Here is a 15984-nt window from a genome sequence, read left to right on the forward strand (position 1 = left end):
GAATATCCCTTGGAGGAGGAAATGACAACTCACTCTAGTATTCTTGCCTGAAAAATTCCATGGACAGAAACGTTTAGTGGGCAGCTGTCCATGGGGTTCACAAAGAGTTGGGCAAATCTGAGCACACGTGCATAGGGGACATAATGCTGACCCAAGGTGACATGTTCGATGAGGACAGTCACCCATCTGGACTTAGTGTACTTTCCTGGTAAGAGTAATTTTTCTTCCTCACTGTCTCATTCCTGATTTTTTAAAATGTACTGTGGCCAGAATACAAGGGTGTCTGCATATGGCCTGGGAGATCTCTTGGCAGAGCCAACTGCTTTCCCTGTGACACATTCTGAGTCTTCTACTTGGACATAATAGGAAACTTAGGGTTCCGTTTTCTGTCTAATTGTGATCTCACACACCCCTGCCGCCAAAAATAGGAGATCGTGAGGGTAAGAAAGTGAGTATCCAAACGCTGTTCTTGCTTTTTCTCATTCCCTAGTTCCTTGCCTCCCCCATTTTTGGGAGAGGGTGAGGTTCATAGTGCAAAACATCATATCATGCATTTCATCATTCTCAAACTGTTCTTTGCTCAACTGTGTCTGGTAATTTGGGAGTTAGGGTCATGCAGGAAGTAAAACCTGTCATTGCAAATGTTCTCCATATTTTCACTGTTTCGAATCTCATTTCTTACATTTAAATCATTGCTTTTAAATCATAATAATCAAATAACATGTTTTATTCCTTTCTTAGTATTTGATGTGGGAACTGGTGAGGTCATCTGCCACAGAACAATGTATCACATGTCCTTCTGATATATCTGATGCTTACAGAGATATCTGCCTGACCTTGTGGTTCAGATATTTTGCTTTAGAGTCCTTGATTTCGAGCTCAACCATTTACCAGCTGTGTTAACTTGGGGGATGTCAACTTCTCTAAACCTAATTTTACTCGTCTTTGAAATGTGGTTAATAATAGCAGTCAGTTCATGGTACTGATGTAACTGGCAAATGCAGTAATCAATTCATGGAATTTGATAAATGATAGATAATTTAGTGTCCCAGAAAAGAAATAATGAACAAAGAAAAAATATGGGTATACAGGAAAAACATATTTTATCAGCTTCTTTAAATAGTTTGATCCCAGTAATCCTGGGAATCTGAGTCCTGTAATCAATCTTTAACAACAGTGGTTAAGTTTCTAGACAATATTTACTAGAATCCACTAAGCAATTAGCAGAACATTGCTAATTTCCTCGATTTTCAAATGTTGATTAATGATTTAATCATTTTAGCAATTAAGATTTATTAAGTACTCCCTGGATGCTTCTTGCAGAGGGGAGTATGCAGTATAGCTTACACCATAAAGTAGACATTGGACAGCTCCTCATGAGTTTTCTTTGTAGAAAGTATAACAAGCATATACATGAAGATTGAGTGGGTAGAGCTGATGCAGCTGTTTTCCCCACAGTTTTACATGTGTTGCCATAAATGCCTAATAACTAGTCAGTAAAAGCCATTTAATATTAGAAGCAAAGTCCAAGAGTCAAAATTAATTTTCACAATTATATAGCAAATATAATAATCTCTACTATTTATATTTTTATTAAATGGAATATCATTAATTCAACTTCTGGCTTAATAGACTAAGTCATCTAGATTTGTCCTTTGCGAATTCAAAAGACTGAAGACAGGGAAGGCTTGATAGACTGATAACCCTTTTAGGGGAAGAAACCTTTTTCAGTTGCATCGATTATTATTTTAAAGGCATTTTACCCAGAGAATTCCTTAGTTCCATTTTTGATCCTTATCTACCTCATGACTTTGAATGTCCATAAGATGAATATTAATGATAGCCATACTTTCTATATTTGACATACACTGGTTTATCTTGCTTCAAAGTGACCTACTTCTTTGTGGTATTAAGTTACTCTAATTTCCTACCTCCATGCCATTTATTTTGCTCTGGAGAAAACCTTTCCAGGGCATGACCTAATGAATTCTGGTTCAAATTTCCAAATGAGTCTGAACCAAAGTGATCTTATAATTTGGTTGAGGGAACCTTCATTAAATACCCTAGCGAGAGAATTTTTACAGTTTCATACCAGGCTAAAGCACTTTTCATGACATATTGAAATTGAACTTCAACGTTTATGAGAATATAAATCGCAGAGGCACGTTGTAACATGTCGTGAGTCCAGTAGACTCTTAAGTCAAGGGTTTTTACTTTCTCATAACCCCATTAAAAATAGCAATGTTTCTAATTATTTTTCCTTTAAAAATTAGAAAAATATGTCCTGCTCTCTGGAGAAATGTTGTCTTCACTTATTCCCATAATTTTTATGGTTGCATGGTATATGTCTTTATAGTTTTTATGTGGCCTGACCAAAGTGCAAATTCAATTTTATAGGTATGCCCAGTATGCCTTCTCTTTTAAAGAGAGTAGTAGCTTTCTAGTTGAAAAGGTTAATTTTTGTTTATTTTCTTTATTCCTGGCCTCTTTGCAATCTTCTTATCTCAAAAGCTTCTTCATGTCACAGTTTCAAGAGAACTCCATTAATTGCAGGACCTCAAGGCATTAACTACTATTGTTCATGTTATAACTGTGCTGTACATATATCTAAAGCTGAATTTGTCTTTTTTCTATAGCGTTTCTTTTGTACTCCACAAGTATGCTCACCAGACTGCAGTGCAACCTGCAAGGGCTTCTAACTCTTATTATCTACTGTTCTAGAAGGTTTTCTGAAAGCAGCATGGCATGATCATAAAACGTACTGTTTTCTGTTTGTTTTTAATATTTTATTTATTTCTTTGACTGTACCACGTGGGATGTGATCCCTTAGGTCCCTGTACCAGGGATTGAACCCATGCACCCTGCTTCGAAGTGCAGAGTCTTGAACACTGGACTGCCGTGGAAGTCCCAAACATGCCGTGTTTTGATGGCTTATTGACTGGACTTCCTGGAAATTCAAGACATTTGATTTCTTCTATTAACCAGTTGGCTGAAGCAACGAGTTTGCTGTGAATTGCAAGAATAGACAATGCACAAACTTACCTATAAAGTTTAGTGTACATCTTATTTGTGTCAGTCAACTGTGACAGTCATGGTATTTTGTGGTAATTAAGAAAAACTGTTGCTATTTGAAGGCTGTGGGAACTGCAGAATTCAAGACAGGCTGGAAGCCTGAATCAGTAGGAAATAAGGTAGCCTCAGGCTCTTCCTGGAAGAAAGCAGGACATCCAATTACAGTTCTTTGCCAGAAGAGTCTGAAAGGACATAGCCCTGTTGCCTCCACCATTGTGAGCAGTTCTAACTGTTTCTTCATCTTACAGCCATTTGCTCAGGAATCAAGGTCCTAAGCAAGAACATCCCTTTAGCTCAGGCTGCGTCACGTGCCTGCCCTTGTGGCCAGAGAGCAAAGAGAGGGAGAGGCTGACTTTTTTTTTTGGTAGACTACAGACATTGAAAGTTTCTTCTCCTGAACTGAAAAGAAAGTAACTTTATAGATAGATACAGATTAAAAAAAAAAAAACTGCAAGCATTTATGATTTTCATAAAACAAAAAGAGCTAGATAGTAATCTTGACAATTTATTTTTAAAAATAAGGGTTTTTCTGGAACATCGTATTGAAGCAGGAGAATCTTAACCCTGTAACATATTATCTTGTTTGTCTTGGAAAAGAAAAATGACATTTCTAATGTCTCATGTGTAAATTTACAGTAATATCTGCTGAAAAGGATTAGGCTGAGATACTGAGATATTACTTACAATGTCTAAAAGATCATGACAAAGTACATTATTTGTTGTTTAGTCGCTGAGTCATATCTGACTCTTTCTGTGACTCCATGGATTGTAGCCCTCAGGCTCCTCTGTCCTTGGGGTTTCCCAGGAAAGAATACTGGAGTGGGTTTCCACTTCCTTCTCAAGGGATCTTCCCAATCCAGAGATTGAACTTGCATCTCCTGAATTGCAGATTCTTTTACTTCTGAGCCACCCTGGAAGCTCCAGAAGTACAGTACGTGCATTCAATTTTTCATTATCCTTTTCTGCTTAGTCAGCTTATTATTTGATTGACATGGCTTGTGGCTCAGCTGGTAAAGAATCTGCCTGCAATGTGGGAGACCTAGGTTCGATCCCTGGGTTGGGAAAATCCCCTGGAGAAGGGAAAGGCTACCCACTCTAGTATTCTGGAGAATTCCATGGACTGTAAAGTCCATGGGGTCACAAAGAGTCAGACATGAATGAGTGACTTGCCCTTTCACTTTGTGATTTTTTTAAAGTTAATATTATTTTGCTGCATAATGATTCTGTTCATCAGTCTGAAATTTGAAGTAACTAATAGAGTTTGATGTTTTTCTCTTTAACAGACAGGCTAGCCTCAATGAAGCAGCTGAGAAGTATTATGATCTGGCAGCCAGACTGCGGCCTAATGTAAGTACCTTCCTAATGAGAAGCACTACACAAAGATAGATTCACAGCATGTGAGAGTTATAGACATAGAAGCCTTGTGATACTGGAGTTTTTTCTCTCTGATGTCTTATTTTGAATACATGCTAAATGGCTGATTCAACCATAAAATCTGCCAGTCATTTTGCTGTTTACTATCCTGTGTAAAGCACTGTATATTTTTATCATTTGAATACAGGTTTTAGCACTATTAAATATTCTGCATTTGGATGACTATTAACATAAGTTCTTTGAAAGTATTTTTGCTGTGATATTACATACCTCTGGATTTCCTAACCTCTCACTGATTCTTGCATGTGGTCAAACCTCAAGCTGTGTTCAGTTCAGTTCAGTCGCTCAGTCGTGTCTTGACTCTGCAACCTCATGGTCTGCAGCACGCCAGGCCTCCCTGTCCATCACCAACTCCCAGAGCCTACTCAAATTCATGTCCATTGAGTTGGTGATGCCATCCATCCTCTGTCGTCCCCTTCTCCTCCCACCTTCAATCCCTCCCAGCATCAGGGTCTTTTCCAATGAGTCCGCTCTTCGTGTAAGGTGGCCAAAGAGTTGGAGTTTCAGCTTCAACATCAGTCCTTCCAATGAATATTCAGGACTTATTTCCTTTATGATGGACTGGTTGGATCTCCTTGCAGTCCAAGGGACTCTCAAGAGTCTTCTCCAACACCACAGTTCAAAAGCATCAATTCTTCAGTGCTCAGCTTTCTTTATAGTCCAACTCTCACTTCCATACATGACTACTGGAAAAACCATAGCTCTGATTAGACAGACCTTTGTTGACAAAGTGATGTCTTTGCTTTTTAATATGCTGTCTAGGTTGGTCATAGCTTTTCTTCCAAGGAGCAAGCATCTTTTAATTTCATGGCTGCAATCACCATCTGCAGTGATTTTGGAGCCCCGAAAAAGAAAGTCTGCCACTGTTTCCACTGTTTCCCCATCTGTTTGTTATGAAGTGATGAGACCAGATGCCATGATCTTAGTTTTCTGAATGTTGAGTTTTAAGCCAACTTTTTCACTCTCCTCTTTCACTTTCATCAAGAGGCTCTTTATTTCTTCTTCACTTTCTGCCATAAGGGTGGTGTCATCTGAATGTCTGAGGTTATTAGTATTTTTCCCAGCAATCTTGATTCCAGCTTGTCTTCATCCAGCCCAGCATTTCTCATGATGTACTCTGCATATAAGTTAAATAAGCAGGGTGACAATATACAATCTTGATGTGCCATGTCCCTATTCCACAGTCCTCATTTCAAATAACTGTTCTTTTCAACTTTATCAAGTATTTTTTTTATTAGAATTTCTCCCTGAGTAGTCACACTTCTGTAAAGTAAGATGGATGGAAATTAGATCATTACTATTGAAATAGAGTAACCATTTATGAGAGTATAAGAACTGGTTTTCTATTGATCTTCTGAGCACTTTTTTATTCACAGTACATTACTGAATGCCATTGCTTTTATTCTCATCCACACTGCTCTGCATCACTCTCCAACACTAAAACCTCCACTCTGCTCTCTAGATCTCTACCATCTATTGAGAAATGTAATTTTCAAGAAGTAATGATAGTGCACGTGTGATGTGATTGATGTGACTACGAGTAATGGAATCATTTCTTTACAGTAACTCATCCATTGGACAAACATCTATAGAGTGCCTGCTTTGTGATAGAATACAGAGATTTTATACGCTAAAAAACCAGACAGTGTAGCAGAGAAGACTGAACACAATCAATTAATTAAAATACAGTATGGAACAAGAGAAGGATTAATGCTTCCTGAAAGCAGCGCACACAGGAAGTAGCTTTTTTTCAGGAGACTCAGCTGCGTGTAACCTTAGCTCTTGAATCTAAATGTCCCCAGTGTCATTAACTATAAGGTGATTTAAGAATCAGTAAGCTGTTTGCAACAGAAGAGAATAATTCAATAGTTGTAACAAGTAGCACTAAACTTTATTAAACACTTGTCATGTGTCAAGCACCAAGTTAAGTACATCATGTGAATTCTCTCACTCATCTCTCGCAACAACCCACAGATACTTCTGTGATCCTTGTTCTGCTGAAGTTCAGAGAAATGAATAACTCACCCAGTATCACATCTAGTAAGTGGAATCACATTGTTGCCCAGGCTGCTGTGTGTATAAGAACAAAGCTTGATGGAAAAAAAAATGAAATTGTGTCTTAGAAAATGCACCAAAAGTCTAGAAAAACAACAAAAAATAATGGTCTCCTCATTTATTTATTAAATATTTAGAGAGCACCTGTTAAGTGCCAGATACACAGCAGTGAAAAAAACTGAAAAGAGTCTGTGCTTCTTAGGAGTTTATAGTCTAGAGGTGAGGAGACAGAGCAGAAGCAGATAAATAAAGTATATAGTATGTCTGACGGCAGTAAGTGCTTTGAAGAAAAATGGAGCAGAAAAGGGAATTAGGAGTTGCAAGGGGACATACATATGCAGGAAACACAGTTCTGTACATGCCCAAGTTGAGCGTCTTTGTGTAACATTGCTAAGAAAAGGATTGGACTTAACACCTTAAACTTATTACTATAAGTGCCCTGAAGACAGGAATCAGGATTTTTTTTGTTTGACTTCCTCCCTCTGATCCTTCCTTCCTTCTTTTCTTTGATTAATAGAATTGATTGATAGAATCAATAATAGAATGATACAATACTCTTAATATACATACTAAATGATGGTACGTTCAACCTTTATTCATCCAGTAGCAGTCCCTTGACTGTCACTTTTATTTTTGTTAAGTGGTTGGGCAGCTGGCTGTTTTCAGCACATTGTACGGGATTAGTGAGAAAAGGGCTATCTGAACTCCCTAACCATACCGCAAAAGTGAAAAAGACAATGGGGCACCACATGATTTAAACCTGACTTATGAGATTATTTATTTTAAATGACTGGCCAAATCATAAAATCAATATTTAACTCAAAGTCACATTTATGAAATCCCAGACAGTTTCTTCATAAACATGCTGCAAATTGCTTTTGAAAAAAATGCATTTATTCAAATACTATTTCCCTTATCTGGTAACAATAAATTAAGTAGTTTATAGACTTGGATAGGATATGAGGTTTATATTTAGCAATAGTAAAGGATGTTACAGTTTATGGATCAACATATGTGATCTTTCTCTAATCTATTTTACAAGTTGTGTTTGGTTTCCTGTACATAATCGAGTAAGATGCCACTAAGACAAGACTGATAAAATACAGACCTTGACAATAATACAGGTTTCTATTCTGAAATGAAGAGACCGATGTAAACAACTGCCTCATGCCTGAATTATTAACATTTAGCATGTGATCTAAATGAAAACATCCATCTGACATCTATCTTGCTCATGGCTGTTTATTCCTTTTGTCATAGAAATATTCTTTGTTATTTCTGCACTTAATAAATTTCAGTTACCTGTTTATATGAGAACTTGGTAAACAGACCTCAACTCTTATTTCCTATTTAAGTGCTTTCACTGTCTCTTCTATTTTCCTTGTCTATATGGTAATCTAATCTTACTCTCACTTTTCATAAAGGATTTTTTTCTGTTTAGTTTCAACTACAACAATCTGTAGCTGTATGTGGGGAACTCTGTGAATTTTCCAACAGTGTTTGTATCAGATCATAACTATGCAAAGTAACATTTTTAATTGTAGCCCTCATGTACTACCCACTTGGTATAAGAAGATTGTTCATTATCTGCAGGGTGGATTTCCTTCTTAGTAAAATACTATTCCATTTCTCCATGATGTTCCATGCTGAATTGTTTTATGTTTTCTCTTCTACAAAAGAATTATTTTTCTATACAACTTGCTTTAAAATTATTGATTGACTTTCAGGAGTATTAATATTCGAAGAATTCCAGTGACCCAAATGCTAAAATAGTTGAGTGAGTGAGTGAGTGAAGTCACTCAGTTGTGTCCGACTCTTTGCAACCCCACGGACTGTCGGAGCCTACCATGCTCCTCTGTCCATGGGATTTTCCAGGCAAGAGTACTGAGGAAGTCTAAATTAGCAGGTACCTATAATTTTAAATGTTAGATTCTGATATTATTTTTTCATCAGGGATATTTAATACATAGGCATTTACTGAAGTGTACATTTAGACTAAAGAAATACATCTATTACAAAAATGATACCTAATTTTTATTTTGTTGGGTGTGATTGCTCTAAAATCAAACTTCTTATATGAAAACGTGTTTTTGTAGTGGGAAAACTACCAACATTGCCATTTTAGGTTTTTCCACTTTCAGTTTTCCGTTTTTATGGATAAAATTGATCTTTCTGTAGAGAGTACTTTAAAAAGACAATGCTTTTCTGTCTTCTCTCCCAATTACGCACATCAAAAACTGCTGACTCTTAAGGACCAGAGGGAACATTAAAATGAAACTGTTTTGTTCCTCCTGTGGGAAGTAAGCCAAATTATGCATTAATTTATGGGTTTTTAAATTTTCTTTAAAATGTGAATAATGGGGAATTTGCATAGTACAAAGTCACCCAGTTCTGTTTGGCTTTTAGTCAATTCCAGAGTTTGAAGAGAGTAATTTCTAATGATGAGGAATTATATTTTTATATATTTTGTATTTTTATGCATGTAGTTGTTTTTGGTCTGAATTCATTCAACTTAATTTTTAAATTAAGTTCCAACATTGTATAAAACCCTGTGCCGAGTGCAGTAGAATTACCAAGTTGTGAAAAGTTAACCATGACTTTGAGAAATGTACTATCTAATGTGGCAGAGAGTGAGGGAGAGAATGCATGGACTCAAATCCTTACAGTTCAGGGCAGTAAATGATGCTACATAATAAGGGCTCTGTGAGTCGTGGAAGCTAGGTGCTGGAAAAGTGTACAGAAGGAAGAAGTTACTTTCAGTTGGACTGATCCTAGAAGACGTTGAGTCAGAGTTGACAAACTTAAGAATCTTGAAATGACTGGACATGTATAGGTGAAGTTTTTAAGAGGATGAACAGAAAAGGGAGAAATCTGGCAGGTAGAAGCATATGTATTAACAAGGACATAGCCTCAGAAAGAATAAGCTTTGCCAAAGGAACAGTAAGCAGCTGTGGTTAATATTGCCAGTGGTGGATGGGCAGAGAGGAAGAGTAGGGGAAGGTAGAACTGAAAAATAATATAAAACCAAGTGAAAGGCATTGAATACCTTACTGAGAATGAGGAGTTTATATTCCAGAATTGTGTTAAGTAGGATGACATAATGAAAATGATCACGTTTATATGATGTGATGAAGAATTTGAGTTGCACTTGTCAAGTAGAGATACAGCTTTGAGAAAACCAAATAAAAGGTCCTTTGAATAGTATAGCCACAGACATAATAGATCCTAAAGTACAGAAACACTGCAGAATAGAAAAGAACATTCAGGGAAAGCAAGTATATTATTTAATAGGATATAAGTAGGAAAATTGACTCAACAAGTGTTCCAAATTTTTGAGCTTTGGCAACTTGGGTTAAAAAAAAAAAAAAAAAAAAAACAGAAATAGGACAGAAGAGTTGTTTTTTTCAAGAAGGAAGTGTTAAGTTTGGACCAAGCAGATTTTAAGTGAGAGGTGGGATGTTCTGATTTTCTATGGGATGTTCTGATCAAGTGCTTGGTGGGAAGACCACCATTAGGCATAGAGATGTGGGAGTCATTTGCAGAAACGAGATATTACCAAAGAAGAGGACAAGGTCATTAAGGAAGAGAAAGATATCACAATAGATATCAACTTTGGAGAACAGTCTCCACTACTGCTAAACAATAAAGAAAAACAAGAACTGAGAAAATCCTTTGACTTCAGGGGAAAAGATGACGTTGATTACCTTCATGAATTCAGTGACATGAGCAGAAGTTTTTGATGTTAAGAAAATGGAGACTCGGGAGCAGAGCATTTAGATTTAATCTGTAAATAAGTGTGGTGGTAAATGAATATGCAATACCAAAGAAATATTAAGTGTGTGCTTATTAAATGTTAAAAATATGTGTTCAAGGGAATATGTATGTGTGAATGTGTTTATTTTTTTAATATATATTTGTTTTAATTGGAGGCTAATTACTTTACAATATTGTATTGGTTTTGCCATACATTGACATGAATCCGCCACGGGTTTACATGTGTTCCCCATCCTGAACCCCCCTCCCACCTCCCTCCCCATTTGAGATTTTAAATGTGTCCAAATAGAGGGGAGAGCAAAGAAAGTATTGAAGATCCTAAAGGATTATTTCCTCCCCAGAGACTGAAGAAGAAAAAGTAGACTATAAAGATACAAGGGGGGGAAACATTAGAAATAGAGGGAGCTTCAGTTCAGTTCCGTTCAGTCGCTCAGTCACGTCCGACTCTTTGCGACCCCATGAACTGCAGCACGCAAGGCCTCCCTGTCTTTCACCAACTCATGTCCATTGAGTCGGTGATGCCATCCAGCCATCTCATCCTCTGTCGTCCCCTTCTCCTCCTGCCCCCAATCCCTCCCAGCATCAGAGTCTTTTCCAATGAGTCAACTCTTCACATGAGGTGGCCAAAGTATTGGAGTTTCAGCTTTAGCATCAGTGCTTCCAAAGAAATCCCAGGGATGATCTCCTTTAGGATGGACTGGTTGGATCTCCTTGCAGTCCAAGGGACTCTCAAGAGTCTTCTCCAACTTAGGTAGTAATTTATTACTGTCATATTGTTTTGACTCTGTTGATCCTGTGGCAAAAGGGATAGAATATGAAGTCAGAGGCCTGTGGGAAGCTGGATATTCTGGGCCATGCAGTAGATAACATTTGATATAGGCTTATACTATCTATACATGATTAAAAAAAAAAACAAAAAACGAGTAGAGACACTGAAATTAAGCCCTTTGTCATTTTGTGATAATTCTAAATAAAGTTCTGAAATCACTGGTAGATTACTTCTAGCTTTGATTCAGTTCTTTGACTTCTACAATAATTGTTTTATTCATCCTTTATATTTCCAATATGTGTAATATTTTATAAATGTTTTCCAGTGTGCATTCACTAAGTATGATTTAAAGGGGAATGTATTCCAAGGATTGGACTGTCCAATAGAAAATTACGTGTATCCATTATACCTTTCCTGGGTACTTAGAACATAAAGTATTTCAGAGTGTTTCTATAAAATCAAAGGTGATGTTATCCATTTGGGCTCTTTAGCAATGATTATATGTCAAAAGATCAAATGAAAAATGAGATTCAAAGGAATGTGCTTACTGTAAGAGAGTGGAGCTGTGTTTTGAGCTAGTACATAGATTCTGCAATCTGTTACTTTCAATTTGGACTACCCTTTAACGGTAAATATGGTAGTGGGGTAAAGAAGGGAGAGATGGCCAAGCAGTAGAAATAACCATGGAGACTAGAATCTGGGGAAGAAAGGTTAAAAATTAACTCTCATGGAAGAATTACTGTCTGGTAGAAGAGACAGAAGATATTCTGAGTTATGGTTGCTTTCTGGTGGAAAGATATTCCTCAACCCTAATTAGAACAAGAGACCGTGAAATTAAGTTAAGCAGGACAGAAGGACAGATTCAGATTTGACCATATAGGGGATTTTGGTGGGGGAAAATTACTGAGATTGCCGTCTCCTTGGGGAAAAAAATGACAGAGTTAATAATAATGTGTCTGGGAAGCAGTTAAACCACATTTCTGCTTGTAAATAGAGGAAAAACCATATGGCCTTTTCCAAAACTTTCCACAAGGTTCTGTGATGTGGGAAAATCACATACCATGTGTCTCTTGACTTTTAGGCATTAATAATATATGGATCCCAGAATCAGCAGTTTGACTTTATGAGTAAAATGTGTTTTAATATTGCAAATGTATTTCCCACTCTCACTAGTCATTTCAGTTACAAATATATCTATATATTTTATAGTCAGAAATGGAGTAAGTTAATGGACTTCTCTGATGGTCCGGTGGTTAAGACTGTACTTCCATTGCAGATGGCTTGGGTTCCATCCCTGATCAGGGAGCTAAGATGCCACATACTGCTTAGCGTGGCCAAAAAAATTTTTAATAAAAAATATTTTTATAATGAAGTAAGTTGACAAACCCAGAATAAATACGTTTCCATCAAGAGAGAAATTGCCATTAGTTTCCCAAACCCTACACTTTACATGGTTTTCTTAAAAGGGCCCAGAGATATTGACACAAAAACAGTTGGTTATTCACACATACCCATTTAAATCAACAGATCTAAATTCTACCTCAGTTCATGAATAGGCTTAATCCGATTGATGTTATGTACATTAATGCACAAAGCCAGAGAAAGCAAATTTCTAATTTTTCATGTCTAATTTTAGCAAGATAGATGCCCACTACCCTGAGAGCTTCCGTGATGCCAGGATCAGTTGTGGTTCCATCACATCCCTATCTGTCTTCAAACCTCTTTCTACTGTAGATCTTCTTTCCAAATTATTTGGATGTTGCTTTTCTTCTAACAAGTTACAAAGTTGAGTTTTTGGCGCATTCATTTCTTTCTGCTTGCATTGTTGTTACTTTTTGTTATCCTTCTGTTCCGAAATGTTAGATAAACCAGAAAAAAATGATTTTCTGTTGTGGTTACTGCTTTTGTTTATCATCTTGTATAATTCTTCATGGTTGGAAGACAAGTATGCTGAGTACAATCCACTTGTTTACTAGCTGTTGGTGTGGGCTAGTTGCGCCTAGAGTGGGGTCAGGTATTTGGGCTGAACTAAGCTGCATTTAAAGTTTTTCCATCCTTGGGGTATTGTTATTCATCACAATCCACATGCAATCATTTCTTGAGCACTTTTTTGAAAATGTGTGTATGTGGTGTGTGTGTGTTTAAGATTCACAACCAGAAAAGGCTGAGGGGATGTGAGGCATGGGCAGAAACTGATGTGGCGATTGGTTCTAAAGAAAATCAGCTTGAGTACTTTGAGGTTGAAGAACATCAAAGCCTTTCGAGAATTCCACTTAATTATGTTTTCTGATTCCAAGCGTGTTTATTTTTACTCACATTTCTTTGTGGGGGTGTCCTTTGCATGGATATATAGCTGTAAGTGTTTGAATTGTGGGACCACACACTAAAATTACATTTAGTCTCTTCTCCTCCAGAGAAACTAGATTCAGGTTTTGATTTGCTTTTAACTCAGCTAAGGTAACCACACTGGCCCATGTTCCTTCCTGGAAATATCAACTAGGGTGGACCAGTAGCTGCCACCATCAGAGGGATGGGACCTCCCACCCCCAGTTACTACATTCTTCATAATTCCCTTTGGTTATTTCTGCAGCTGATCTTCCCCATGTCTTTTTTTTTTTTTAATATATTTTATTGAAATATAGTTGATTTACAATGTTGTATTAATTTCTGCTGTACAGAAAAGTGATTCACTTATATATATATATACACACATATATGTGTATATATGTATATACACACACACGTATACCTATGTGCATTCTTTTTTATATTCTTTTCTGTTATAGTTTATCACAGGATACTGAATATAGTTCCCAGGAGAGCCTTGTTGTTTATCTATTCTGTATACAGTCAGTAGTTTGCATCTGCTAATCCCAAACTCCCGGAGAAGGCAATGGCACCCCACTCCAGTACTCTTGCCTGGAAAACCCCATGGACAGAGGAGCCTGGTAGGCTGCAGTCCATGGGATTGCTAAGAGTCGGATGCGACTGAGCGACTTCACTTTCACTTTTCACTTTCCTGCATTGGAGAAGGAAATGGCAACCCACTCCAGTGTTCTTGCCTGGAGAATCCCATGGACGGGGGAGCCTGGTGGGCTGCCGTCTATGGAATTGCACAGAGTCTGACATGACTGAAGCGACTTAGCAGCAGCAGCAGCAGCAATCCCAAACTCCCCGTCCACCCCTCCCTCACCCACTCTGTGCCTTGGCGACCATAAGCCTGTTCTGTGCATCTGTGAGTCTATTTCTGTTTGTAGGTAAATTCATTTGTGTCATATTTTAGATTCCACATATAAGTGATATCATATGATATTTTTCTCTGTCTCTGTCTGACTTACTTCACTTGGTATGATAACCACTAGATCCATCCATGTTGTTGCAAATGGCATTATTTCTTTCTTTTTTTGGCTGAGTAGTATTCCACTCTATATAAAATTTCTCTCTCATTTCTATTAACCTTTGAGACATATATGTTTCTGATCCTCTACTGGTCTTATGGGGCCATGTTTTTCTAAAGATACCCTGAAACGTTAACAAAAAGCTGTGTTTATATACAGTTCTTATCCCATCCGTCTTCTGATTTTACTGCAACATTCCACTTCTTTTTTTGTTTGTTTCCTTATTTTCAAACTACTCCTAACTCCTTGTTATCTGTCTGAACTCTTGCATCTACAGATAAAATAGTATTATACTTTACCCTAAAGACAAAAGTTGGGCAGATCCTGAGAAATGAATAGACTGATGGATTAATTTCGTCTGGAAAGTCCTATGTCTTTTCTAAAGAAAATAAAATTTTTCTTTGCTTTTGAAGATAGTAAGGAAGACTTTATTCAGGACTACTGAGATCAGTGTCATGACTATGGAAGGAGGGGAGACCAATTACAGCAGAAGCAGCAAGGGGTGTTCAGTGGATGGCAAATTACTGAGACCTCCAGGGTAAGGTGATTCTTGGTAAACCAACTTAACAGAATTCTTGTGGAAGACAAGCCAGTATGATCAGATAGGATGAGGAGATTCTCACTTAATTAACTTAGCAGAATTCTTTACAGCTGGGCTAGGCAGGCCTAAGAGAAGGCCTAGAGATGAGGCCTCCTCAAAAAGAGGATTCAGAAGGGTGTCTTCTTTGGTCAAGGAGAATCTGTGTCATCCTGAATGACATTATTTTTCCCAGGCTGAGTTGTTATAATGTTAAAATTCTTGTCACTAGATAAGGTCAGAATCCAGAGTTTCCTTTATCAACTTGAAAAGAATTTGCTTCAGGATTTTACTAACAGACCCTACAAGAGAGCTGGAAAGAATGACATCTTTAAGAGAAGGGGGGAAAAAAAATGTGTATGCTACAAATTTTTTCAGTCTTTTCCTTATAATCAGCTGTTACTTTCTCATATACCAAGTGCCAACAAATGGCCACTGTGGTATGGTATCCAGAGTTTTATCAGTTGTCCAGAACCTGTGTTGTGATAGCAGCGAAAAAGTAAAACTATAAAGGACTAAATTTCATAGGGCTTTTATATTTGACTTACTCTCATTATTTCTATGTGGTTTTCACCTCTGTTTTGTTGTTTTTATGTCACTTTATGAAATGAGATCTCTAGCAAAATAATTTCCAGGAAGGCAGCTCTAAGACATACTGCAGCATATTATTGCCCATTCGAAAACTAAATGGCAGTTTAAAGAGGGCAAATGTGGTGCCATTAAAGATCTTGTGTAAAGAGTTTGAAATGCTCAATTTACTGAATTTGTTTTATTTTAAAAGTAACTTCTTCAGCTTAGGCATGCTAAAATTTCAAGAGAGAAGTAATTTTGAAAAGATTTGTTAGGATGATTTACCAAATAATTTATATATTTATACATCCAACAGTTTATAACTAAAGAAAATA

The 15984-nt window shown here is 37.1% G+C and overlaps 1 protein-coding gene across 2 annotated transcripts in view; it reads left to right on the forward strand.

Moving 5' to 3' along the window:
- TMTC2 (transmembrane O-mannosyltransferase targeting cadherins 2) overlaps positions 1-15984 on the forward strand; it is a 422587-nt gene that overhangs the window by 364074 nt on the left and 42529 nt on the right. For both annotated transcript variants that reach the window (XM_002687180.7, XM_059886837.1), the window contains one exon: positions 4356-4419. In XM_002687180.7, the coding sequence (XP_002687226.1) occupies positions 4356-4419 (64 nt within the window). The remainder of the gene's footprint in view (positions 1-4355; positions 4420-15984) is intronic.

The sequence above is a fragment of the Bos taurus genome, chromosome 5 (assembly GCF_002263795.3).
Source record: "Bos taurus isolate L1 Dominette 01449 registration number 42190680 breed Hereford chromosome 5, ARS-UCD2.0, whole genome shotgun sequence".
NCBI classification, from domain to species: Eukaryota; Metazoa; Chordata; class Mammalia; order Artiodactyla; family Bovidae; genus Bos; species Bos taurus.